Source organism: Trachemys scripta, chromosome 6 (assembly GCF_013100865.1).
Source record: "Trachemys scripta elegans isolate TJP31775 chromosome 6, CAS_Tse_1.0, whole genome shotgun sequence".
NCBI lineage: Eukaryota > Metazoa > Chordata > Testudines > Emydidae > Trachemys > Trachemys scripta.
In genome coordinates this window covers 46,009,344-46,036,119 of record NC_048303.1, presented here as the reverse complement: position 1 = coordinate 46,036,119, position 26,776 = coordinate 46,009,344, and the positions used below count along the sequence as shown (strand labels likewise).

The 26,776-nt window shown below is 46.3% G+C and overlaps 1 protein-coding gene across 1 annotated transcript in view; it reads left to right on the top strand.

Annotated features, from left to right (window-relative positions):
• Positions 1 to 26,776, top strand: part of TNPO1 (transportin 1) — a gene marked incomplete in the record, with an annotated part of 160,002 nt that overhangs the window by 11,285 nt on the left and 121,941 nt on the right. Inside the window, 1 exon segment of the mRNA XM_034774657.1 lies at positions 20,684 to 20,797. Coding sequence (XP_034630548.1) covers positions 20,684 to 20,797 — 114 coding nt within the window.

Genomic DNA, 26,776 nt, shown 5'->3' with positions numbered 1-26,776 from the left:
GTGCAAATATTTGTAATAAAAAATAATAATATAAAGTGAGCACTGTACACTTTGTATTCTGTGTTTTAATAGAAATCAATATATTTGAAATTGTAGAAAAACATCCACAAATATTTAATAATTTCAATTGGTATTCTATTGTTACCAGTGCGATTAATCGTGATTAATTTTTTTAATCACAATTTATTTTTTTGAGTTAATCGTGAGTTAACTGCGATTAATTGCCTACTTTTTTTTTACATTTTAAAAAACCCCAAAACACGTGGCTAAGATTTTTCAAATGACTAGTGATTTTTAAGATGTTTGATTTTGAATTGCTCAATTTCAGAAACCTTTAAATTTCTAATTTTCAAAAAGTGTTGCCCACACTCCCTCTGAAAATCAGACCCTATTTAAGATATCTCAAATTTGGCATCTCCTAACTGAGGTACTTACAAATCACTAGACACCAGAAATGAGGTATGATTTTCAGGGGAGGGGGATCAGAAATTTCTGCAAACTGAAAATTTTAATATGTCTGTGGTTGGACACTTCAAAATGGAGTAACTTATGACTAATAGATTTTTGCACACTATAGAGAATGCTGGTACTTAGTACATTACCTTTCTAGGTTTTAGCTGCTAGGATTCTTACCTTGTCTTTCCAGGCTCAGAGGTGCACAACTTACTGAAAGTTCTGCTTTCCTAAGAAACAATGTAGCTTGAGACTAATCTTACACAGATAATGGTCCAAATCTTTCCAGAATCTGTTACTTTTTCCTGTTATTATTTGTATTGTGGTAGCACCGAGGAGCCCGGATCAGGGCCCTTTGTATTAGGCACTGTACAGTTATATAACAAAAAGACAGTTCCTGTCCCAAAGAGCTTACAATTTAAGTATAAGACAAGAGACAGCAAGCAGATACAGACAGACAAAAAATAGCACAGGGAAACAATGAGACCATATTATAATGGTGTGGGAGCACCACTATACTTAAAGTTGCATGATGACATCTGTTTATAGGTGGACCTCTAAGTTCTCTAAAATGGACATGCTTAGTCAGATTTCTTTAAAATTTGGTGTGCCTCCTGGGAGTATAGGGAAGTGTTAGTGATCTAAATTTGGGGTCATTTGACCAAGGGGTTCCTGAGTTACAGGCTCCCCCCCAAAAAACAAACAACAGTTTCCTTCTGATGCCTTGTACTGTTAAACTGAGAGGTGCTAATGACTGTGCACCCCAGCTTTCCTGCACCTCAGCTACACTGCAGCCCTAGCTCTGCAAGTGCACCGCAACACTGCATGAAAGCTATGAATAAGTGTTGGAGGAACATTAGTTAGGAAACTGGAGGGTTCATGCCTGATCAGAAAATGTATACTTTATGGCATAGAAACATTACAAACTCTGACACCTCAGTGTTTCTCAGAGATGGGGTGCATTTACTGGACAGAGGTTAGAGGATCTCTGTCTCAAACATATAATTGTCAGTATTCTGGAACAGAATCCCTGTCTGTGAATTTCTCTTGCCAGCCCAGCCGCAAACTTCACCCTCCAATCATTGTGAAACAGCCAGGAACACCATTCCACTGTAATATAGTTATCCTTCCTTCCAGGCACTGCATGTGAGTCGGGTTATAGGAGGGGGGAAGTAACAGCAACAGAATGATTTGTGTACAAGGGAGTGAAGACTTTAGGAAGATGCATTCCCTGCTTATGGTGGGGAGGCCTGGGTTCAGTTGTGGGGAGGGGCCAGGTTGGAGGGGGCATGCATTCATTGGGTCAGGGGCATGGCTGGGTAGATGTGCCTAAACAGGGCTGGTGGGGCCCAGCTTGGGTGGGTAGGGGTGTGTGTGTGTGTGTTACGAGAAGGGGAAGGCGCCTGGCTCAGTATGCAATTTGAAGAATGTGATATGTACAACTGTCTAAATGACTACTAACTCCTACCAACAACATATCTTTTCTGTTAAACAAAAAACCCTAGGAAATTCAGTGGCAAAAAGCTACATTATCACAGAGTCATGGTTGCTTGGTGGTATGTTGTTCCCTTGCAGAATGCTGAATTGAGCAAAACTCAAAATTCTGAAAACCAGGAAATGCGCAGCTAAGGTTGCCAGTACAACCTTAATTCTTCCGTCTTTTAGCAATGCTCCAGTACACCCTATTAACATACATACCTTTATTCTGCAAGTCCCACAGTTGCTGAAATGTACAAACTCTTCACATCCTTTTACAACCCATTCACTCTCACCTACAGGATTCTATCTAAGGGTTCGGGGAGAAAAAATGTTGCCCACACCACCTTCCCTCTGCCAATAATGCCTGACTAGGTATATAGCACGTACTCATGCTGGCCCTTGGCACTATAAGATTTGGGAGGCTTCATATCCTCGCATACACTCACACACTTAGCCAACTGCCCAGAAAAACTACCAAATATGTACAATTTAAGAACCATTTTACAGTCTTTTATAGCTCCCTCATCCTGAGGGTATGTCTACATTTGAGTTGGGAGGTGTGATTCCCGGCTCATGCAGATGGACCTGCTCTAGCTCCACTTGAACTAGCATGATAAAAATAGAAACACAGCTAGGGTAGTATGGGCAACAGCTCAGGCAGCCATCCAAGTATGTATCTAGGGGATCCAGGCAGGTTTGTACTCGAGTAGCATGTCTGAGCTGCTGCCCATGCTACCCTGGCTGCGCTGCTATTTTTAGTGCAGTGGTTCTCAAACGGTGGGTTGAGACCCCAAAGTGGGTTGTGAACCCATTTTAATGGGGTTGCCAGCAGTGTTCCCTCTAATTTTTCCCACCCATGTGTGGAATGAATTTTGTTATGTGCACCGATATGGAGGTGATGTGTGACACATCACCTTCATATCAGTGCACATAACAAAATTAATGTGGTGGGGATGGGGCCAAGGAGTTCAGAGTGTGGGAAGGGGCTCAGGGCTGGGGCAGAGGCTTGGGGTGCAGGGGTGTGAGGGCTCAGGCTGGGGGTGCGGGCTCTGGGGTGGGGCCAGGGATGAGGAGCTCAGGGCTGGGGCTGGAGGTTGAGGTGCAGGGGTGTGAGGGCTCTGGCTGGGCATGCTGGCTCTGGGGTGGGGTTGGGGATGAGGGGTTTAGGGTACAGGAGGGTGCTTCGGGGCTATGGCAGGGAGAGAGGACTCCCCCAAGCTCTCTCTCCCTGCGAAAGCTCTGGGGTTGGAACTGCAGGATAGGTGTCCCTTCCCCGGCCCCAGCAGGTCTGGGCCGGGGCTGGGTTTGGGCCTGGGGCTGCGCTGCGCTGCTCCGGGCATGCCTGGGGCTGGGCTGGGCTGCCCCAGCCGTGGCAGGGCTGGGCCGCAGCAGAGTTGGGGTTGACAGAGAGGTGCCCTGGCTGCTGCAAGGGGGCTGGGCTAGGTTGGGGCCAGGGGAGGGGCGCCCCTTCCTCAGCCGGTCCCTGGGCGGGTTCCCTGTGTGCCTACGCAGTGCTAAATAGGCTGCTATGTGGCCGCGCAGCTTACAGGGAACTTAGGTCGCCAGGACTGGCGTTAGACTTCCTGGGGCCTGGGCCCAAAGCTGAAGTTCCACTGCCCAGGCCTGAAGTTGAAACCCAAGCTCCACCACCTGGGGCCAAAGCCGAAGCCTGAGGGCTTCAGCACTGGGTGGCGGGGATCAGGTTACAGGCCCCCCTGCCTGGGGCTGAAGCCCTTGGGCTTTGGTTTTGGTCCCTCTGCCCAGGGCGGCAGAGCTCAAGTGGGCTCAGGCTTCGGTCCCCCATCCTGGGGTCGTGTAGTAATTTTCATTGTCAGAAGGGGGTTGTGGTGCAATGAAGTTGAGAACCACTGTTTTAGTATGTTAGCTTGAGCAGAATTAGTGCAGTATGTCTACATGAGCTTGGAATCACACCTCCTAGCTCAAATGTAGATGTACCATTACTCACAGGATACTATCTCAACCTACACTTTCACTTAACCATCATTAAAGCATTAGAATCTTCTTATATTCCTCCTCACTACTGACAGTATCCTTTGTAATAAAAGCTCTATGCCTTGACAAAACCTAAATAATTTTTCATAGAAATGATGCATACTTCATCTGGAAGGTACACATGCACCTCTTCCCTTTTCTCAGACGAGAGGGTGCAAAACATAGATCCTCGTATCACAATCACAGCTTTATCTCACACCTCAAAGTAATCCACAGATCGTGCAAACACACCTCAGCCATGCAGAGCTAACTACTGCCTCCACCGTTCACTACAGCTATACCTGATACTAACCACAATTAGTCTACTTGGAGTGTATGTGAAAAATAAATGCTTAGACTGCTCTCGCGTTTGTAATTGTAAATGGGGAATCATTATTGAACAGGTATGTTTCTAGTGGGGCCCTGCAGGGATCAGTTCTTGGCTTTATGCTATTTAACATTTTTATCAATACCTGGAAGAAAACATATTCCAGCTTGCTACTGACAACACACTTTGTATAAAATCCCTGTGCCCTGCTAATTTATATAGTGTACACAATTCCACATTGAAATGATGCATATTGGATCTTTAAGGTACACATGCAGCTCTTCCCTTTGCTCACCCACATCAGTGGGTGCAAAAGATGGATTTCCTCATATAATAATCACAGCTCTGCCTCTGTCACACACTTCAAAGCAGAGGCTACGTGTGGGGTGGGCATGTGGGGTCATGTCTGCCCCCCTCCCCCTGATTTTTGCTTTCTATTAAGCAAACATCCACCAGCAATGGGGGGCTTGCAAGGTGGAGCCATCGCAGTCCAGTGGACTCAGCAGGAGCAGCTGAGTCCCAGGGCTCTCCAGGGAGGGACCATCCAGCTGGGCAGCACACTGGGACTGGGCAGGGCCTAAGGAACAGGCAGTGGTAGCAGGTGGGGCAGGGCTGTTCCTGGTGTCCAGCAGCGGGGAGCTGGGTTGGGGGTGGGAACCAGCAGATCCATCCCCACCTTCCCTGAACCAGCCATGGGTGCAGGGCTCTACAGGGGCTTCAGCGGCCACAGAGCCCGGCCAGAGCTGGCTCAGCAGAAGAGGGCTCCTTCTGCATGTGGCTGCTGCCTGGGGCACAAAGCCTAGGGGATGGAGCAGCCCCACAGTCCCTAGGGCCTGGGCCTAGCAGGACGGCAGAGGGGCAAAGAGGGCTCTAAGCCCCTGCCTGGGGGGCTCTTGTGGAATCTGTGAGTTCGGGGCAGGAACAAGCTGGAAATCGCTTCTCCAACTCCTGCACTTATCTGGGGGGTGGAGAGGCTCCCCCGTCTGGCGCTGTGTGGAGCTCCAGGCGGCTTTGGCATACGCAGAGCTTGGCATAGGCACCGACTTCCCTCTTTGCCATGGGTGCTCAACCCCCACCTCTGCCCCTAACCCCCTGACTCTACTCCTTCCATGAGGCCCCGCCCCAGCCCTGCCTTTTCTCGCCCCTTCCCCATTCCAATCCCTTCCCCAAAGTCCACACCCCAACTCTGCCCCCTCCCTGCCCCATTCCAACTCCTTCCCCAAATCCCCACCAGAGCCCTGTATCCTCCCCATAGTGCGCCATGTTCCCACTCTCCCCTCCCTCCCCCGAGTGTGCTTATGCCACCAAACACCTGTTTGGTAGTGGCCAGGTGGGAAACGCTGGGAGGTAGGAGGAGTGGGGATGCGGCACGCTCGGTGGGGGGCTGGAGGGTGAGGGGAACTTGGCTGCTGGTGGGTGCTCAGGCTCCGGAGCACCCACGGAGGCAGCACCTATGGAGCTCGGCTCCTTCTGCGGAAGGGCTTTCCTGGGCACCAGCCCAGCCACAGTCAGCAGGGAAGGAAGGAGCCCGCTGGCCAAGCTGCAGATGTGCTTAGTGCTCTTGCCAGGGGCTGGTTCTCCGCATAGTGCCGGGAGGAGGACATGCCCTGCTAGAGGTTTATGGAGGAGCAGCAGGGCTGGGGGGCGAAGGGGCAAAGAGGGGAGGGGACAGCGAGAGGGGGAGCTGGGGGAGAAGGCAACAAGTAGGGGAGCATGCAAAGGACCTTTGGGTGGCAGCAGAGGTGAAGCATGGGGCAGTCAAGTGCCCCCCCACTATCAACAGTTACACATTGTTTCTATTTCAAACAGACAGAGAAATAGGCGTTGCTGTAAACTGTTAAACATTCACTATGTAAATAGTGAAAACAACTATATTAAATTAGTATTTCTATTTATTTACAAACACTTATTTATCCATTCAATGAGCTCCGTTTATCTTGGGGACAGGGAAACAATTGCTATTTTATAATCCTCTGCATATTCAGTTTCTGTCTATTTCATTATTAGTTACTTTTTGTGGCACTCTTCTTAGTTCTGGAGTTTGGACTAAGAACTAATTCATAACTGAACAAAATAAATACACAATAGAATGCTTTGTATAGTGAATAATATTCATAAACCCAACAAAAACTATATAAAAATCTTTAAGGGTCTAACAGAAAATATTGAAATCTCACAGTTCAAAGTAGGGATGACAATGTATTCCCTTAATAGGTCACTATTTGAGAATCCCTGATTCATTTTGTAAGCGGTGTATTCATATGTGATTAAATGTTATCTTTAAATTAAAATAATTGCTAACTGGATGGGTAGCACTGGAGAGCACTGTCCAGTTTAGTTGAAGCTGCATCAGCTCCCAGTTTGTCTGCATATTGCGTTTTTAGGGCTTTTTTGCACCGGTGTAGAAACAATTATCTAATTATGTTGGTGCAAAATCCTAATATAATGGAGTCCTGGTCCACGAGTAAGGCTCCTGGGCACTACAGTAATACAATAATAATAATAATAATAATTAACAATAGTATAGATACACTGGTATAAAAAAGACTTGCACCAAGGTAAATTGTAACAATAAAATCACTTTTTACACTGGTGCAATACATCTATAAGAGTTTTCACTGGAACACTTATGTTGGTATTGCTCTTCTGATGCAAAAAAACAACATAGACAATGCCCAAGTCTCTTCAAATGCATTTATGTTTGTTTGTTTGTTTGTTTTTTGCAACAAGAATTCTAACATCACAGGGTAAGTTTTTTTGTTTTTTTTTTATTATTACTTCCCACACAGATTTGTGTCTTACCAAATACTGTATGTAAATGTATTCCACTAGAATTATCCAGTGGTCTCTGGGGCCTGTTACCTTCAGAGGAAATTCTATGCAATTCTACTAACATACCGTATATACTTGTTCATAAGCTGAATTTTTTTAGTAAAAAAGGGAAGCACCAGAGAAGAGAGTTGCCTTATGAACTGGTATAGAGGGGGAGAGGTGAGACACTGCCCCTCCCCCCAACAGAGGGAGCAAGGAGAGGCAGCAGAGCCCGAAGGGAAGAGGTGGGGCCAGTCTCTCTCCACTTCTGGCCCCACTGCTCTTCCCCCATCCTCTGAAGCAGCTGCAGCCGTGCCGCTCAGCCCCGCCCCCCAGAACAGGCTGTGGCCGCACCACCCAGCCCACTGGAGCATGCTGTGGCTGTGCCGCCTGGCTGCGGCCGCGCTGCCCAGCCTGCCGGAGCAGCTCCAGCCAGGCCAGAGTTATCCTCCCCAGATAAGGTGGGAAGGGACGGGATGGGGAGAGTGTGGGGGTCCCAGGCTAGGGGTGGGATCATGTGGGGATGGTCACAGCAGTTACTCCCCTCACTCCTAGCTTCTCCCCCCCAAAAAATTTTCCCACCAGTTGCTGTCCTGGCCCGTCAGGGTAAGCAGATGGCGCGCTGGGACACTTCGTTTACTTAGGTTTACCTCTGTGCCTGGGGACGCTGGAGGTAAACAAACCATCTCGGCCCACCAGCAGCTTATCCTGATAGCCCGGGAGCCAAATTTGCTGACCCTTGAATTATAGGGTTGGCTTATGAACAGGTTATAAAAAATTTCCATTTTTACTTATCCATCTTGGGGGGGGGTCGGCTTATAAATGAACCAGCTTATGATCGAGTATATACTGTAGATCTTCATAGCTCTCTGTAGTAATTTGCCCCTAGCTCTTGCAGCTTCTGTTGGCTGTTTTTATTGTAACAACTTGACTAAGTTACTTAATTGTGCTAGATTTTTTCCTAACTCTGATGTTCAGATGTCATTTCCTAGAGCAATTAGAGTGAGAGAGTATCACTGGAATGGGAAAAAGTTGTTGACGAATGCTTGAAATGCTTTTGGTGGAAATACGCATAAAGTGTCCATTTTCTATTAGATATTCAGCGTGTCCGTTAATTGAAATTATCATTACCATTGAGGGTGTGCTGTTTTCCTCATCAGTCAAATTAGGCACTCAGATTTTGTTGTTCCTTTCAGTAGAGAAACTGAAAACAGGAAATATTCTCATTGAATATTTAATATGTTTTAATTTCTGAGAACATATTTTATAATGTACACTTTTATGTATTATTCATGCTGCCCTCTGTACTTGGATAGTACTGTTTTTATCCTGTTTTTTATATTAAATGTTTGCATCACTTCATGTTGTACTATTATTCAGCATCTAAAATATTGATTATACAGATTGGAAGGAAACATTTCTTCTTTAAGGATCCTGCTCTAGGTGTGCATCTGCCTCATGTGCACAAGATTTGAATCTTTTGAATAACAGTATCAGTTGGGGCCATGCCTGTGCTGGTACATATCCTTGTGCCCTTCCCTTCACCTGAGGTCATAAAGAGCAAAGTGCTGCAACTCTCCCTGAGTTCCCTCTTATGCTCATGGCAGCAAGATGGAACTAGCAGTGTTCGCTTGCTACCCCTTAGAATTTTTTCTCCTTTGACTTAGCTATTTAGAGCTAAATTCCTTTTCTTTACTCTCTATTATTCTTGATTTCTTATTTTTTCCAATCAAACAGTTTAAAAAAAAACCTGACTTTTTCCTTTGGCACTCAGTGCCTTTTTCTGCACTAAATGATGGACTCAAAGCCTTCAGGCTTTAAACCATGCCCATCCTGTGGTGGTTTAATTCCTCTGACCGACAGACACAGCTGCTGGTTATTCTGCCTCGGTAAGAGCCACATCCCACATTGGTGTTCAGCATGCAGATCTTTTTCTGCCAGGACACAGAAGTCCAGGGATAGAAGTCCAGGGAAGTCCTGTCTGAACTGTTATCTTCTTGGACAGTCCATGTGGATGACTTCAGACCCCAAAGAGAGAGGATTGTCTTCAACAATGGATCCAACACCTAAGTCCTCTTCTGTGGGTGCCCCTGCCAGTGGGTACTCAATCTCCATGATCAGTGTTGACAAAAGATCATTCGCGTCAGGCAGGGATTCAGCACTAGAGTCCAACCTAGCACCAGCTACCCCAGCAGAGAAGGCCAGTACTCCTCTCTAAGGCAGCCTCTTCTCTAAGGCAAGAGAGGCCCAAACATAGGGACAGACATGGCTCCTGGTCTGTGCTTGAGTCCTAAAACAAAATGCTGGGACACCCTTCTGGTACTGTACTTCTGGTACTATCACTCATAACTGATAGGTATGCAAACTAGGGTAGCTTCCCTCAGTCTGGGAAGCCCCACAGCAGGTCTGTGCTCTGCCTCCCACTTACTCTGTGCCTCTTGGTACCACCTGCCACAGGTTACTCCATGCTCCAACAACCCTGCAGGCTCCCCGCTGGTGCTGGCTGATCCAACAGTGGAATAGATCTTTGGCTGAGTCTCTGGGTGGTGAAAGTCATAAGCACCCAGCCCACATGCTACCAAACTCAACTCTGCCCTGAGCCAGCGTGGACTGTGTCACAGTAGGGAGCTCTGGGCTGCGGTAGGGGCACTACCTTGGGGGAGGTGTAATCCATACAGCCTGTGACTCCCCCTCTGTCCACCAGCCTTCTTGTCTTAAGTAATAGTACCAGAATAGTGTTCCAGCTCCCCCCAAAAGTCCCAGAATGACAGTCTGGTAAAACTCAACCCTGCTTCTGGCACCAGTCCCTGTCTTCTCACAAGGAGGGGTGATGTCCTCTGTACTGAGGCATTCACAATCAGCACTGGTGCATACTTCTGACCGTTGGGCACCACCTTTTGATGACGTCTACTCCTCTTCACCTTCACTGGGGCACACTTTTTCTTCCACATCCAGCACGAAACCATCAGGAGAGGACTGGAGGCTCTTTCTTTAGAGCTCCTACATATCCTTCACAGACAGTGCAATGACCTGGTCAACCACAGGTGAACCAGTCTTACCAATACTATGTGCCATCATGGCCCTATTGGGCATCCTGGGGACCTGCATTCTGGGCTTGCAGGATTTGATTTCCTCCCTACCACTCCATGAAAGAGAGAACTCAGTCTCCTACTGTATCTTTGGCTAGACCCCTGCCAGCTGACAGAGATGAGCAAATGGCTGAGGAGGAACAGGACCCAGAACCTCAAGAGCAACATTTTTTCCCTCCTAGAGACTGATCATCTTCCTTCTTGGGCAAAGCCATTTCTTCAACCCCAGTACTGCTGCCTGATTTCAAGACATTTCAGGGGTGTTCATAATTTCTGAGACTCTTGATATTGAGACCTCTGTCAGAGGGAAAAGTTCATTAGCTTTTTGGTATTCTGCACTCATTTGTTCCTGATAGGAAAGCCCTACCTATCAGTGATGGCATTCTAGATCCAGCTAAGACCCTTTGGCAGACACCAGCTCTCTACTGCCTATGGCCAACAGAACAGAGAAACATTACCAGGTACCCCTTAAGGGATTTGACAAGGTTTACGTGCACCCATCAATCTAGGGTTCCTTGGCTCCTATACACACCTGTCTCTGCTGTGCATAAATAATCTAAGCAGGCAAAGAGCACTCCCAAAGCTAAAGACCCCCCAAGAAACTGGAGTTATTTGAGAGAAAGGCCTGTTTCTGAGCATCACTACAGCCATGAACCACTAGTTACCAGGTTCTCCTTGCAAAACATAATTACCTCCTATGAGACAGGTGTCTCTTTTCATATACAAACTTCCACAAGTTGCCATAAAGGAGCTGAAATACATCATTAAGGAAGGCCAGCTAGTAGCCAAAATGTCACTACAAGCAGCCATGGACACAGCAGCCAGATCCATGGTCAATGCTGTGACCATGTGCTGCTTGTAGCTTCATGGCCGCAAGCTTAAGGCATCCATGAAGAGGTGCAAAACACTACTGAGGTCTTGCCCTTTGAGGGAACATAACTGTTCAGTGAATGTACCAACACCTTGAATTACCTCCAGAGATTTCAGGACTACACTATGCTCTTTGGCCATATACGCATCAGCCCTGAACTGCAAGCCTTTAAGTATCAAGGGCAGTCTAGGCAGAAGATGCCTACCTACTCCCAGAATAGATCTTCTGAATACCGACCTAGGAAGAAGCCAAATATTCCAGAAGAAACTGTTTCCTTTCTTGACCAAAGGTGTGTTCATATCTGCTTCCAGGCAGCATTTTTGACATGAGTATTGAGACCCACACTGTAATCTCCCAAGAGGTGATCCCTAATTTGAATATTGCCTTGCACCTTTCCATCAGATTTGGTCTGTTATAACAATGGACAGATGGGTGATGAAGTAGATATGCAGGGCTATGCCATCCAGTTTCACTGCTTAGCCCCTACCAACAGTCTTTCCTTGTCTTCCTTCAGGAGCCCTTCTCACAAAGCCAACTAAAAGAAGTGGCTTCTCCATTTTGACTAGGAGCCATAGAAGAGGTACCTCTGGGAGTACAGAAAAGAGGCTTCTACTTGTGATATTTCTTTGTCTCAAAGAAAAAAAAGTGTTCTTCATCCAATCCTAACCTGAGAAGACAACAAATATATATGCCATTACAGGTTCAACATGGTAATATTTGCTTCCAATAACCTCTCCCTTCAGGCTCAAGATTAGCTTTTGACCTGCAGGACGCATACTTTCATATCCCACAGGCAGTATCTGTGATTCTGAGTTGATGAGTGCTCCAGTGCCACCTATTCTGTTGCTCATAGCTTTTACTAGAAGAATGAAATAAACAAGAATCTGTTCAATTTCACTACAGCTATTCAGAAAGCTGTGGGCATTACTGAAACAAACAATTATGTCCCTCTCTGTTGCTACCTGGGAAATTTCTGAACAGTATAAAAATGAGTACTCTAATTAGTCACAGATTAGGAGCCTAGTCCGTCTTCTAGCACTTCCCCCCAACCCAAAGCAGGTAGGGAGAGGTAGATTATTTACCCCCTTGTTAATTTGCAGCAGCTGTCTAGGTATCAGAATAGTGGAGACTCCACCATTATGCATGAAGCAGCAAAGAAGTGAGCTTCCTTCCATTTGCTGGAGTTGTACAGGAATCTGCACATTTATCAAACACCTCCTGGCTTGAGGCTTATATTTTAAAGGGAACCCTAAAGCAAAGTGTAGGTATAGCACTCTGGCAGAAATCTCAACTCCTTCTTCCTAGCATTTGCAGCTATATAGTCTGGTATCTTACAAGGCCATTTCCCTGGACCTCATAATTTGGGGAAATGCTTTAACATTCATATCAGCCTCTGGACAGTAGGTCAGTAGTATACCTCTCGAGCCCTAGAGACATTTGAATCTAAAAAGTGGCATCCATTCACATAATGATGAATGTAAAGGTGTGGTACTCTATACCGGTATACAGGACTCTGAACATAACCATTTTATTGCATTCAAAACAATAATAAATTGTTACCCTTTTAATTTAAATATCCTGGCATAATTGTTCTGTTTTTTTGCACACTATCACGAACATTAACACCCTCAGATCATGCGGGAAAGCTCTTTTCATAGTGGTAACAGTAAATGTTGTTTGTTCAGCATTATTGGATTGGGGATGTCAAACCCATTTTTCATAAGGCTGATTTCCATTTTAATTATGGTCAGTGGCATAAATTTAGGACCCTTGGTCCTCAGCAGAACCCCTACTGATGTCACTGGGAGGTTCGCACCAAGATCAAAAGTAGGATATGGCAGGATGGATTTGATTTAAATCAAATTGATTTAAACCATGATTTAAATCACTAGTCAAGAAGACTCAATTTAATCATGGATTTCTACATAAAAGTGCATTCTTGTTGGTTGTTATAACCTTAATACATATCCTTCACAACTCAGAGATAGATGTAGGTTTCATTTTTAGAAGGTACACACTATACATTTTTAAAGTACTTTATTTTGAAAACTTTTCAGATTAGTTTTACAGCTATATCAGAAAATGAATGATTGTTTGGTTATTTCATTTACCAAAGGTAATCGAAGCAGATATTTATGAAGTTAGTTCACCTCCCACTATCTCCAATTCAACAGGTTAATCATTAATATTTGGAGGATTTTCCTGCTATGCTGTATTAGGAGGAGAACATCACCACACAGACATTTAAATTGTTTTATTTAACTAAAACAATGTTATGTATTCTGGATTTTTTTCTTCAACAGCAAACATATTCATATCAGCCTCTGGACAGTAGGTCAGTAGTATACCTCTCGAGCCCTCCCCCCATTTCTTATAGCTTTTACTGCTACTTCTTGTAAGTATTCTGCTGTGTGTGCATTTCCCGATGTATCAATTGTTTCTGTAAGCAAGACATTCCCTTCTTCTGTTGTCAGCCAAGCACATACCACAGGATCATTGTGGACATTTTTCCACCCATCAAGACTCAGGTTAACAGTTTTACCCTCTAGACCTTTTGCACACTGCTCAATTTCTCTTTCATACACTTTATCCAGCAATTTGCCTGTGACATCTGCTCTGTTGGATGGACTGTATCCCGGTCTTAATGACTGAACCATGTTCATGAAGTGTGGGTTCTCAATCATATGGAAAGGAGAGTTTGTTGCATAAACAAATTGGGCAATTTTCCCCATCAATTACCTCTTTTTGTAATCTGCTGGTTCTTATCACAAATTTATCTATGGTTGTTTCTGGATGATAGAGATTTTTTCTTCTTTTTCCTACAGGTGATATACTGTGGCTATGTGACATACATGATGTGACTGAAACACTATTATTGGCAGATAACTCTGAAACTATAGAAAATGATGGTGATCTTAAAGGTGGATAGTCTTCAGAATCCTGTATGTTGAGGATGGATTCTCCTAAACAAAATAAGTCAATGCAGTTATTTAATTATTATTACCATACTGCTCATTTAGTATCTCATACTACTCATTGCATTCACTGACACTCAGTATTACTTTAAAGGTGAAATTGTAAAAGGAAGATCTGCCTATTTCAGCTATTTATTTTTTAATCACAACTGCATCTAAAATGATAGTACCATAGAGTAACAACTATATTTTTTGCTCAAACATGAGAATTCAAGAATAGTCCAGAAGGAAGACAGGCAGTCCTTAGGAAAGAAGTATGAAATAAAAAAGTTTACCAACCCGAAGATCCTGCATGTTCAGACATGTTCCTTTCGTCATCTTCAGCGCGGCTTCCTCCTGAGAAGGAACACTTCTCATGATGTTGTTTCATTTGGGCAACCAGGCCTTGCATTTCTTTGTTGCAATGTTTGCATTTTGCACACATGCCTGTCTTACCCACAGGTAGAGGAGCTTCATTAAAATATTCCCAAACTGGTTCTCTTTTATGGCCTGCTGCCATTATAGGTTTTCCCTTCTAGTGAGAGAATGGTATGGTAGATCTCAAATCAATGACAGTGTAGCAGGGTGGTCACCCACGCCAGTTCTGGAAGGGTTAAAGCCAGCCCTGGGAGAGGGCTGAGGCTGCAAAGGAAAGCCTGGGCTGATTGGGAAAGGTAGTAACAGCTGGGGCCATACTCCAATCAGCCCCAGCTGGTCCCTATAAAAGGCTGTGAGCCAGCAGCCCAAAGACTCTCTCTCTGCTTGTAGAGGGAGAAGGGCCTGGCTGCTAGGGAGCTGAGCAGAGCTGGAGGAAGGCTAAAGGAGCTGGGGAGTTCCAGCCTGGAAAACCCCCAGGCTGCAGGCCTAGCTGACAGCCTAAGACAAAGACTGGGATTGCAAAGGGGCAGCCCAGCAGTAGGTAGAGGCAGCAGGTCCAGACTCACCTCGCCTCAGTCGTAGGCTACTGCCAGTCACCAATTTGCCCCCACGCACTGGCGCAGACTGCAGTGTAAGCCACTCATCATAGGCAAGGTTGGGTCTGGACCTGCGGCCTCTGCCTACCCATGGGCTGCCCCCTGCAACCTCAGTACCCAGTTGGCCTTCTACTAGGCTGCAGCCTGGGGGGTTTCCAGGCCGGAGCTCCCAAGCTCCTCTTGCCTTCCCCCAGCCCTACTCCACTTTAGGTACGCTCCCTAGCAGCCAGGCCCTTCTCCCTCTAGAGGGAGAGTGTCTCTACTCCTAGTCCACTGCCCTCTCATAAGGGCTAGCTGGGCCCTGATTGGGGCATGGCCACAGCTGAGGCTGCTTCCCCAGTCAGCCTGGGGCTACCTGTCTGCAGCCTCAGCCCTCTCCCAGGGCTGGTTTTAACCCTTCCAGGGTCAGAGCTGGTGACCACCCCACTACAGAAGGCTACACTCAGAAAGACCTCAAGACTTCTGGAATATGCTGCTCAAACAGTTTCACTTTTGTTTCTACTGCCTGTCCTTCCCTTCTCACATTTATCTCCAGACTTCTTCTCCTTGTCCAGATTTATTCCACCCCAACAATCTTCTATTCATTGAACTTTTTGAAACTTTGCACTTTAGAGAGAGGTAAGGGATGGACTCTGTGTACACAAATTTACAGAGGGACAATAGGGTTGAGGTCTGTTATTTTTCACCTCTATATATTTATGTATTTAAAAACATTTTTGCTGTTAACAAGCATGTTATCTCTGGAGACACAAATCCACAGTTTGAGAACTTCAAAACTAAGCATCTCTGATGGTATCTTCTAGACTGAGCACTGAGTCCCATTGGGTAGGTAGAAAGATTAACCTAAATAATCTATACAGAAGCCCTGGAACCCCATAAGGATTGGGTCCCTAATCCATGAATTATTGGAACTCATTTACAAAACTTTTCTTAAAAGTTACATGAATATATTGTTCCATACTATAGATTTAGAATTAGAATTTATAATTTGTATTCCATGATGAGATATCTTTGAGTTATAATGTATCTTAATTAAAACGATCTTTCAGATTTTTTTGATTTTTTTAAAATTATTTATTTTTATCCACCCTGGGATATGGCCTGTAAGTAATAACTAAACTTTTAGTTGTCATCAATATTACTACTATTTAAGTTGAATTCTGTATCACTCAGTGGGACAATAGTCTCACCTTTAGCACTACTGCTATTTCTGTTCTATGTTTCTCTTCCATCTCCATCCTCTTCTCTGTTCTCTCCTCTCTTCATCTGCATTTCCTCCCGTGCACCAAGTCCTAGTTCCCATCCCCTCTTGTGGTTTTCACTCTCACCACTTCATATTATACAATGATCAATTGTGAAATAGTTAATGAAGGCATAAAATCTCATAGTTAAGATTTAAAATTAACACTTCAGTGTCATTAACAGGGGTTGGGGTCATTCACACCACTCATTGCCTTTGTGTTAGGCTATCTGTTGTCTCAGAAAGAGCACTCTGAATCACTTACAATCAGTTCTCCTTTGGATGACTGACATTAAGTACTCCTGAGGGAATTCTGTGCCAAAAAAATAAATATTCTGCAAACAATATATTAAAATTCTGTAAATTTTAATTATCCATAAATGTGGAGGTTCCAACATGGCAGTGGGAAGCACAGGCCCCTAGCTCTATGGAAATGGGAGATTACCCTGCAGCTCTCCCCGGACACAGAGTCAGTGATGAAGCTGCACCCAACCCTGACACAGCGCAAAGGCTGGGCCTGCCGCAGAAACACCCCGGGGCCTTGCCCCTCTGCACCAGGCATGAGCAGGCAGGCTCAGCCCAGCAGGATGCAAGTGTGGAGGGGCTTGGTGTGGGATGAGAGGGTTTGGGGTGGGGCAATCTGGGTGTGGGTGGCTCAGTGGGGGACCAGATGTGCGTGTGTGTGTGTGTGTGGGGAGATCTGGATGCACAGGGGCTCATTGGGGGCATAGGCGCCAACTCCGTGAGTGCTCCTGTGTAGCCCCCCATCAGCTCCCACCCGCCCCCACAGGACCTCCCACCTCGCTGATCAGCACTTCCTCCTTCCTCCCTGTGCCTGTCAGCTGTTTCATGGTGTGCAGGAGGCTCTGGGAAGGAGGAGCGAGGGCAGGGTGCGCTCAGGGGAGGCGGAGAAGAGGCAGGGCATGGGTGGCACCTTGGGGGGAAGGGGTGGAGTGGGGGCAGGGCCTGGGGCAGAGCCAGGGGTTGAGCACTCCCTGGCACATTGGAAAGTTGGTGCCTGTGGTTTGGGGGGTTCCAGGTGTTGGGGCAATGGGACTTTGCAGGGGGGGTCCCAGTGAAGGTGGTTGGGGCTCACCGGGGGCAGTCTGAGTGTGGGGGGATGGGGCTCAGCGGAGTGGTCCGGGTGCTGAAGGAGTGGGGCTTGGTGGGGTGGGGGCCAGGTGAAGCTGGTTGGGGTTCAGTGGGGTGGGGGTATGGTTGCAGGGGGCTTATAGGGATGGTCCAGGTGTGGGGTGGTTGGGGCTTGTCAGGGTGGGGGTCTGAGTGTGGGGGGCTCAGTGCGGGCTGGTCTGGGTGCAGGGGAGGGGTCTGGATGGGGGGGGCTAGCAGGGGGGTCTGGGTGCTGGGGGATGCCAGATGTAGGGGGTGAGGCAGCAGGGTTGGGGGTGCAGATGCAGGGGGCTTCGGAGGGGGTTCTGGATGCGGGGAGAGTGAGGCTCAGTGGGGGGTTGAGATTCACAGGGGTTGGGCAGACAGGGGTATTAGGATGCGGGGAGCGGGGGTGTTGCGGAGTTTCCTGCAGCTGGGAAGGTTTTTGGGGATGGGTCTGCCAAGCCCCAGCCTCACCTTGCTGGGGAAGAGGGAGTCCCATTCTTCACTGCCCAGCTGGGACTAGCAGCTGGGCCTGGCACAGAGTAGGAGCCACTGGGCAGGATGTCCCTGGCTCCGCAATGATTTACCTCTCCACTGGCTGCTCCGGGTGTTCAAAACAAGGTGCCCGCTTTGCTGGAGAGGGGTGCATGACCGCTCTTGCTTCCCTTTGCGTCTTCATCAGAAAGTCATTTTTGTGCAAGGAAGCAAAGAAATCTGTGGGGGACATGAATTCTGCATGCACATAGTGGCACAGAATTCCCCCAGGAGTAATTAAGGCTTCAAACTTTTTTTTTTTTTAAATGAAAGCTCATGCTTGACCTACACTTAAAATTTAGGTCAACACAGCTACATCACTCAGGGATGTGAAAACTCCACCACCTTGACTAACATAACTATGCTGATCTATGTTTCTGTTCTTGTTACTATTGCTTGGGGAGGTGGTGTTCCTACAGCAATGGAAAATCCCCTTTCAGCAGTGTAGGCTGTGTCTGTTTTACGGGGTTATGCTAGCATACTACAGCACTGCAGCTATGCCAATATAGTTCCTGTAGAGTAGACATACACTTAGGGCTTGTCTTCACTACTGGGGTAAGTCGATGTAAGTTACGCTACTTAAGTTACATAGCTTAGGTCGACTTACCCTGGTGTCTTCCCTGTGCTGCATTGACGGGAGACACTCTCAGGTTGACTTACCTTACTCTTCTCGGGGAGCTGGACTACTGGAGTTGATTGGAGAGCACTCTGCCATCGATTTAGCGGGTCTTCACTAGACCCGCTAAATCGACACCCGCTAAATCGATTGCAGCAGCCTTGATCTCCCCAGTAGTGAAGACAAACCCTTAAGCCAGTGGTTCTCAACCTATTTACCATTGTGAGCTGCATATGTGGCCCACAATGAGTTATGTGGGCCGCATCCAATACTACCTCTATGGCCCTGAGGATGTCACATGGGCCGCAGCACAAGTGGCCTGCGGGCTGCAGGTTGAGAACCAGTGCCTTAGGCCCTGTCTACAGTAGAGAGCTTACACCTGTATTGCTGTAAGATCTCCCATGTAGCCGCTCTATATTGACAGGAGAGAGCACTCCCATTGACATAATTAAACCACCCCAACAAGAGTGTCTCCAGCCAACATAGTGCTTTCCACACTGGCACTTCTGTCTGTGTAACTTATGTCATTAAGCGTGTTTTTTTCACACCCCAAGCGACATAAGTTATACAGACAAAAGTGCTAGTGTACGCATAGCCTATGAGTCTTCAGAATTTGAATGGGCTACATAAATACATAAAGTGGGCTAGATCTTGCCTGTGGGCTAGGTGTTTGACATCTGATTACTAAAGTATATATTACAAATAAGTGTTCCTGTGCTCGGGGGCCGGGGGGAAGTTTAGCTGACTGGAAGTAAACTAAAACTGACTAGAACTGAACTAAAGGTTTCCCATTTCACTGATGTAGTACACTTAAATATCTTATTATGGCTCGGTTTGCAGAAATAAAATTAGAAGAGGAGTTTCTGGAGGGGAGAGAGGAATAATTTGTTTGCCTGTGAAAGGCTGCTAAAATTGAAGATTGCATCAATAATGGAAGTCAGTGGGCCAGAGAGCAAAAATGATTCTACAGTCCAGTGGTTAAAGCATCTGTTTGGGAGGAGGGAGACCTAGGAGCCAATTCCTCTGCTCCAATGACTTTCATTTTCTAGTATCAGAGGGGTAGCCGTGTTAGGCTGGATCTGTAAAAAGCGACAAAGAGTCCTGTGGCACCTTATAGAATAACAGACGTATTGGAGCATGAGCTTTCGTGGGTGAATACCCACTTCGTCAGATGCACGATGCGTCTGACAAAGTGGGTATTCACCCATGAAAGCTTATGCTCCAATACGTCTTCTAGTCTATAAGGGGCCACAGGACTCTTTGTTGCTTATTCTTACATGAAAGGCCTTAGGTGCCTAAGCCATCTGGCTCTCTTTGTGGATCACTGAGCAGCAATATACACCTACCTCTGAGAGGGGACGCTGGTTAGAAACCCCCCTCTGCATCCCTCTTTGGCTTGCTTAAGTGACTTCCCACCTAAAGGATCACATCCCTTGATGGATAGGGTCTTAGTCCCTGCTGCTGCTGTTCAGGATATACTCTCCTGCATAACTGCGGTGTTTTCAGGTCTGTGGGGCTATTGCTACGGTTGCTCTCTCAGGTTTTTCGGGTGGGAGGGATAGGAGGTGTTGCTATCACCCTCTTGGCTCTATGGGGATGGAATGTGTATGAGGGTGCTCCTGAGGTGGTTGGGGAAAGCGCTGAGTGACTGTCGGTCACTCTCTGGAGGAGAGAGGGGTGCTGCCCTCGCCGGTCGCTGAGTGTGTGGCATGAGTTAGGCCATGCCCCTGCTGCTGGACATTGCGCTGAGGTGGATCCATTAACGCTGTCTGATAGATCATGGGGTTTAAATCGATTTTTATTGACCCCCTCACGCTGTGTGTGACGCACCTTGAGCTTGAGGCAAGCGGCTGCGGTGGCTGCTGCCGCCGGCGGAGGCAGAAGGGCTGAGCCGGCCGGGTGGACGGGCGGTAGCGCGGCGGGCGCTAAGACCCGGGGGGACGCGTCGCTCTTAGGACCAGCCTGCAAATTCGGCGTGAGTGACTCAGTTCGCTCAGCGCACGCACGGCAGGCGGCGGTGGCTGGGGCTAGGAGCAGGTCAGTGCCGCTCGCCTTGGCCTGTTGCAGCTCTATTGGGGGGAGGTCGCGGCGCGCGCGGGTCCGCCGCTCGGTACGTACGTACGTGCGCGCGTGCTGGGGCGAGAGCGGGCCGCGCTCCGGGCGCAGCCTCCCCTGCGCTCAGGCCTGCAGCGCTAGTAACCGCGGCCGCCCGTTGTCTGTGTTTTGCAGCGACCCAAGATGGAGTATGAGTGGAAACCCGACGAGCAGGGGCTCCAGCAGATCCTGCAGCTGCTCAAGGAGTCGCAGTCCCCGGACACTACCACGCAGAGAGCTGTGCAACAAGTATCCTTGGCCGGGGCCTACCGCGGAGCTGGGGCCGGAGTCGCTGCGTGCCGCGCGGAGGCCGAGCCAGTCGCGCAGTTGAGCGCTGGTTGCTGTTTCCACGGGTTCCGGCTCCGCTTCTTCCTCCGTCTCGAGGGGGAAGGACGGACAGGGGCTTCCCGGGTTTGGGAAGCCGGGCGGTGGGCGTGAGGGGCGAGGCGAAGCTCCCGGGGAAGGGGAGAGGGGGCGGTGGCTTCTCCGGGTTTCAGGCCCCGCTCGGTGGGAGGGAGCCCCCACAGCGCTGCGAGCGGCGCTGGAAAGACCAGCGAGCCGGGGGCGATGTTGGCTCCACCCCCGCCCAGGCACTGAGGTGGGCGGCCGTGGCGCGGGGTTTGAACCGCCGAGGGAACCTGTGGGCGGTAATGTTACCCGCCTCCCCCTTCTGGCCCCCGGCCCGAGCACCTGTTGCAACCCGGGAGCTAAGTGGAGCTTTTCTTTTTAAAGCCTTGGCCGGGCCATGCCGCTCTGGTGTCCGCCACTTTCCCGGGTTACCCCACGCTGGGCCTCTGCCAGCCCCCAGTTGCAGCAGCTCTGGGCTTGCCTTCCCTTCCCGGAGTGCTCCCCGCGCCCTACGGCCGTGCACTGGCCTCTTTCCATAGAGGGCTTGGGTGGATCCCGCCAACAGGGTTGGGGGCAGACTGGACACAGGGTTTCTAGTTGAGCAATGCTGCTCCTCCCCCAACCCTGCCTTGTGGGGCTAAGCTCTGTGATGTCTCTAGTCCGCTCTTTTCTCGGGAGTCAGCCGTGGGAGGAGGCTCGGGCCGCTCATTTAGCAGGGCATGTGGTACTAGCATCTCTGTCAGAGTGCCCCTATCTTTTGTGTATGCGTGGTGGATATGGGGGGAGAGGGGCCCTGTTACGTGTCCTAGTGCTTTTATAGAGAATGGAACAAGCATAATCTGGTTGTGATAGTAGCTGATCTTTCTATTGGCCTCTTCAATCTATAGATGAAAGTTCAGGTTTTCCACACTGTGAAAACAGTACTGCTTGCAAGGAAGACTTTTGAAAGAGTGAATTGTTATATGATAAACCACAGAAGGTCACCTGCCAAAGGAAAATGGATTTTTGTTTGTTTCTTGGATTCCTAAAAATAAAAAAGCACTTTTAGCCTTGCTTCTATTTTTATATTAGCAATTTTGATTTTGTGCACTCTGAAAGTCTCCAATGACTGTAGAGGTGGAGTGATTAGTCAGACCAGCTAAACCTTGGGCAGAAAAATGTTTTTGTTAAAGATTCATCATCCCCTTCTCCTTTCATGAAGATATAAATACTAAAACATCTAAGAAGTCCTTCAGAAAAAAACAGGTAGACGTGATATTCTTGATACTTTCAAGGTATCAGATTTAACTGTCACTCTCTGCACTCCCCACCTCCAAAAAACTGGTTACTTTAAGGCTTTTTGGTCAAATTAAGAATACTTCTAATTTTATTTATAAGTTAAATGTAGTTTATTTCAGGTTCTGTCTCCCTTTGTGAACTCATGTGATTTTTATAAATAAGGCTAAGATTTTGTCACGGATATTTTTAGTAAACGTCACGGACAGATCACGGGCAATAAAGAAAAATTCACGGAGGCCCGTGACCTGTTGGTAACGTTTACTAAAAATATCCATGACAAAATGAGGAGCTTGTCTGCAGGGTCCCCACACTGCTCGCAGCTGCGGGGGCGCACTCTGAGTTCTGGGGTCCCCGCAGCGGCTGGGAGCTCTGGGGTCCCTCCACCTCTGGCTGCCGTGGGCGGCAAGGGAACTGACTTCCACGACATCCATGAAAAAATTGTAGCCTTATTTATAATTTCATTTCTCCCCTTTTGCTGTGTGAAAGACCTATACACAAATGGGAAACTCTGCATTTGACAGTACTGGGTATAAAGTAAACCCCAAATTTAAAATAGAGAATTTTTAATCTTTAAGTTACTGTAATCATGTTGGTTGTAACAGTAGATTTAAATTGTGGTTTTTAAGTTGTCTCTTTGATTAAACAAGGTATTCTTAGATTATTAAAGGGATACTATCTTGTTCTACTTGTCTCCATTTCTAAATTAGTTAAAAAAAAAAAAAAAACCTCTCCCCAAATAAGTCTGATTGCAACAGAAATTTAAGTTTATAGAAATATGCTATGTTCTTAAACAGTTGTGTTGGTGAGTGGCATCCTGAAAAATGAAATGATTAGAAGCTGACTAAACAAAAGTGAAATTCTTATGTAATTTCATCAAGGTGAGAAATGCTAAGCAAATAGCATAAATAGTGATAAGTAAATTGTAATTTTAACTACCAAAGATATTAATGCAGTCTTAAGATAACTTGACTGCATCCCATGTTTTTAACTTTTTGTCATTCTAGATGTTTGATGAAGGATGTAATCAAAGGGAACTTTCCTTTCCCTCCCTATTGGGAGCATTCAGCCTATGAAAGATATCTAATGTATAACTTATTTTAATTTTTTTTCCATTTAGGTTTCATTTCTTTTCCATTCAGTTTGCTTAAAATGGCATTAGTAGCCATCTGCTGTGCTGTGACACTCCAGCATATGCCATACCTTAAAGATGTACTCTACTGGTGTTGACCCTAGTAAATGGCGGATTTTTACTGTTTTTATTATATGATGCAGTTTTGAAAAACCTCTTTTAATATAACTTGCAGAACAGTGCTATATAATAAAAATGCCACTTGATACATTTATGGGCCAGCTTCAGCAAATCGCTGAGATGGCTGTCCTATCACAGCATGGTGCTTAATAATGTGTCCCAGTGGGGCATGAGCCAGCTGCTACAAACTTAAGGCACTTTAAATTGATTTTTGTTTTCTTATTAATATGGGCTGATTGCCCTTGTTGCTCTTGTGTTGGGCATTGAGACACACATAACTAAATTAAAAAGACAGGTCATGTTAAATGTTAAAATGCCTTTTAAAATATGAAGTTGTAGGCTTGAAAGGCTTATTTGTTGCAGGGTCATATTATATACCCCTGCAATAAAACAAAGGAGTGGGAGGACCCAAGAATCTGACAGCGTTGCCAACTTAGCTACTTTGTCACTAGATTTAGTGACATTTTGGTTTCCCTGGTGAGAAAATAAGTGTCAGTGACTAGTGACAAATTTAACGACTTTCACTGCCAATTTCAGTGACATTCAGAGGAAGAAGTCACCAATATGTATAGTCATAAAACATTCCCAAGCAGTTCAATAGTGTGAATAAAATCCATTCCGTGTTCCGCTTAGTACATTCTGTTGCACACCAAGTCAATGTCATTATGTCTCAATTGAACATGTCCTTGGAAGGAATCACATTCCAGGGCTTCTTGGGCTGAGATCACTATAATCCGCAGGCGAGGCAAATAAATTTGTGGAGGTTAATTAAACACTTTGCTAAAGCCAGGTGTACTTTGGCGAGAGCAGCACATTAGCCAGGGCTTGTTTTTACCCAAATGTGTTATTTCTTGCTGTTCTGTAGTAGTTAGTACACCCTGTGATACAGGGAAAGATGGCTAATGAAGTGGGCTGGGCAGGGGAGTCAGATTAGCCAGCGAGAAGAGTTGCACAGATGGAAGATGGGGTGGGATGAGACTGCACCGTGTGTCCCAGTGGGGCAGGGGCGTGGTCACAGTTCCTCCAGGGATGAAGCCCTTACTACAGGATCAAAGGTGGCGCTAGCTTGATTTTGCTTCCCCTTTACACCTTCCCCTGGTTTGGCCTGGGATTAGCTGTCCAGCTGTTTTTGAGAAATGAAACTCTGGAAGTGGGGGGAAGGGACCTGACTAACTGACTTTATTTATTTATTTATTTATTTATTTTAGATTAAATCTACTTTCTTGTCTCCCTGCAGTGCTAAGTTCAGGTGAATGCCCTCTTACCCCTGGCTCTGGGCATTCCCTTTCACTAACCTGTTGGCTCAAATCCAGGCTGGCAAGAAAGGGAGGCTCAGCTGAAATTAACCAATCCCAGCCAGCCTGGCTGCCCTCTACAGAGCGCCCTTCCCAATGAGCAGAGGGCTGCAGTTTCCTTCCTAATGAGCAGCGGGTGCTCTCCTGATGATGACAGTGTACTGGTGTAGTTGCTTTTGGTGTGTAACAGAATGTAGTAAGAAGAGAGCGTGGAATGGATTTTATTAACACGATTGAGCTGCTTGTGAATGATTTTGTGATTATATTCGCGTGTGTGTGTGTGTGTGTGTATATGTATATAAAATTATCTGGAAATTTTATTCAGTGACATTTTTGTCTTTTTGAGTGCTTAAACAGCTACATCTAGCGACTTAGCAGGAAGTCCCCAGACAAACCCTGAAATGTGAAGTTGGCAACCGTCTCAAAGAGTGAATGAGGAAGAAGCTGTTAGAGCTGGAAAATCCTGTGGATCCTAGGCCAGTAGCTTCACTGTTGTTGTGGGGTTTCCACCTAAAACATCTCTTTTGGTTCTCCTGTGCTTGCACTATATTTTTCCTTTTTTTGGGGGGGAGGGAGAGAACGGGACAATGCAGAGGTAATAGCAAGGTTTGACTCCAGTTGATTTTTGTGGTGGTTATTTCTGTAGGTTTAAAAGTGGAATATCTCAAAATGGCTGCATCCCAACATACATCTTAGTCTATGCTTACACTGCGTTGTAAGGTGCGCTGTGTAGCCGTTCTTTATCGCCGAGAGAGAGCTTGCCTGGTGACACAACCACCTCCAAGGAGGAACGGTAGCTTTGTGGCTGGCAGCACAGCTCCTGGCAACAAAGTGCTGTCCACATTGGGGCTTTTCATTGTTAAAACTTGTTGTTCGGGGAGGGGGGTGTTTTTTCACACCCATGAGCGACAAAAGTTTTAACAATGAAAGTGCCAGTGTAGATATAGCCTAAGTCATGCTAGTCTTAACTACAATTATTTGGCTCTTGGAGAGGGTTCACCGTCTCCCACAGATGTGTAGCACATGCCATATTGATTCTGTTATTCCAACCCTGTTTTTCCACACAAGAGGCTTTTCCACCATAGTTCATACTCAACTTCACAGCAAAGGAGAGATATGGGCATTGGTAGCCCAATCTGTAAAGCTTTTATTTTTGAATGGAGTCATTACCTGATAGCTCTAATTTGTATTTATAGATATTTTTGGTCATTTCTTATTTGAAACTCTGTCATATTCAGAAACTGAATAACTAATGCCAGGTAACAGTTGCCTGTTAAGCAAATAATCTTGATCATTTAGAAATTTTCTTGTGTAATTGGTTTTCTAATATATAATTTAAATATAGGAGTTAACAGCATGATAATGTTGCACACTTGCAGCTTCAGATATTTGAGTACTATTGGTGAGTTAACCAGGGTGTGGAAATAAAAGGATTTAGCAACATGCCAAATCACTGTTGCTAGGCAAGCAGCAGTGAAATACTTGCAAATTTTGAATAACTGGAAATGACAAATCATAGAAAACCTGTAGGCCTGTTGCGGTACATTAGAATGACTCATTAATGAACACCGTAATACTGTTTATAGTTCCTCCATGGCATTTTTGGTAATGTGCGTGTCTGCACTAAAAAATTAAAAATTATGCGCACAATATTTTAAAATTCTGCATATTTTTTGTCAAAATTATACAATATAATCACACCATTTTCAATTATTTGCTAACAAGTGTTTTGAAATAAATTACCAAAATAATTGAAAATGGTGTGATTATTCTTTTTTCTGTGTTATTTTGACAAATAACATTTTAAAATTCTGCATATTTTATTTGTCAAAATAACAAATTTTAAAATTTGTTTAAAAAAAAAACACATTCTTTTTTTTGGCAAAGAATTCTCTCAAGAGTAACAGTGTTCCGTGTGGCACAAGCTGGGTGCGGGAAGCTCAGTGTGGGGGAATCTGGATGCACAGGGACTAGGTTCCGGGGGAATGGGACTCTGCACGGGAGTCCAGGTGAAGGTGGTTAGGGCTCAGTGTGGGGGCTGGGGGATGGGACTTAGTG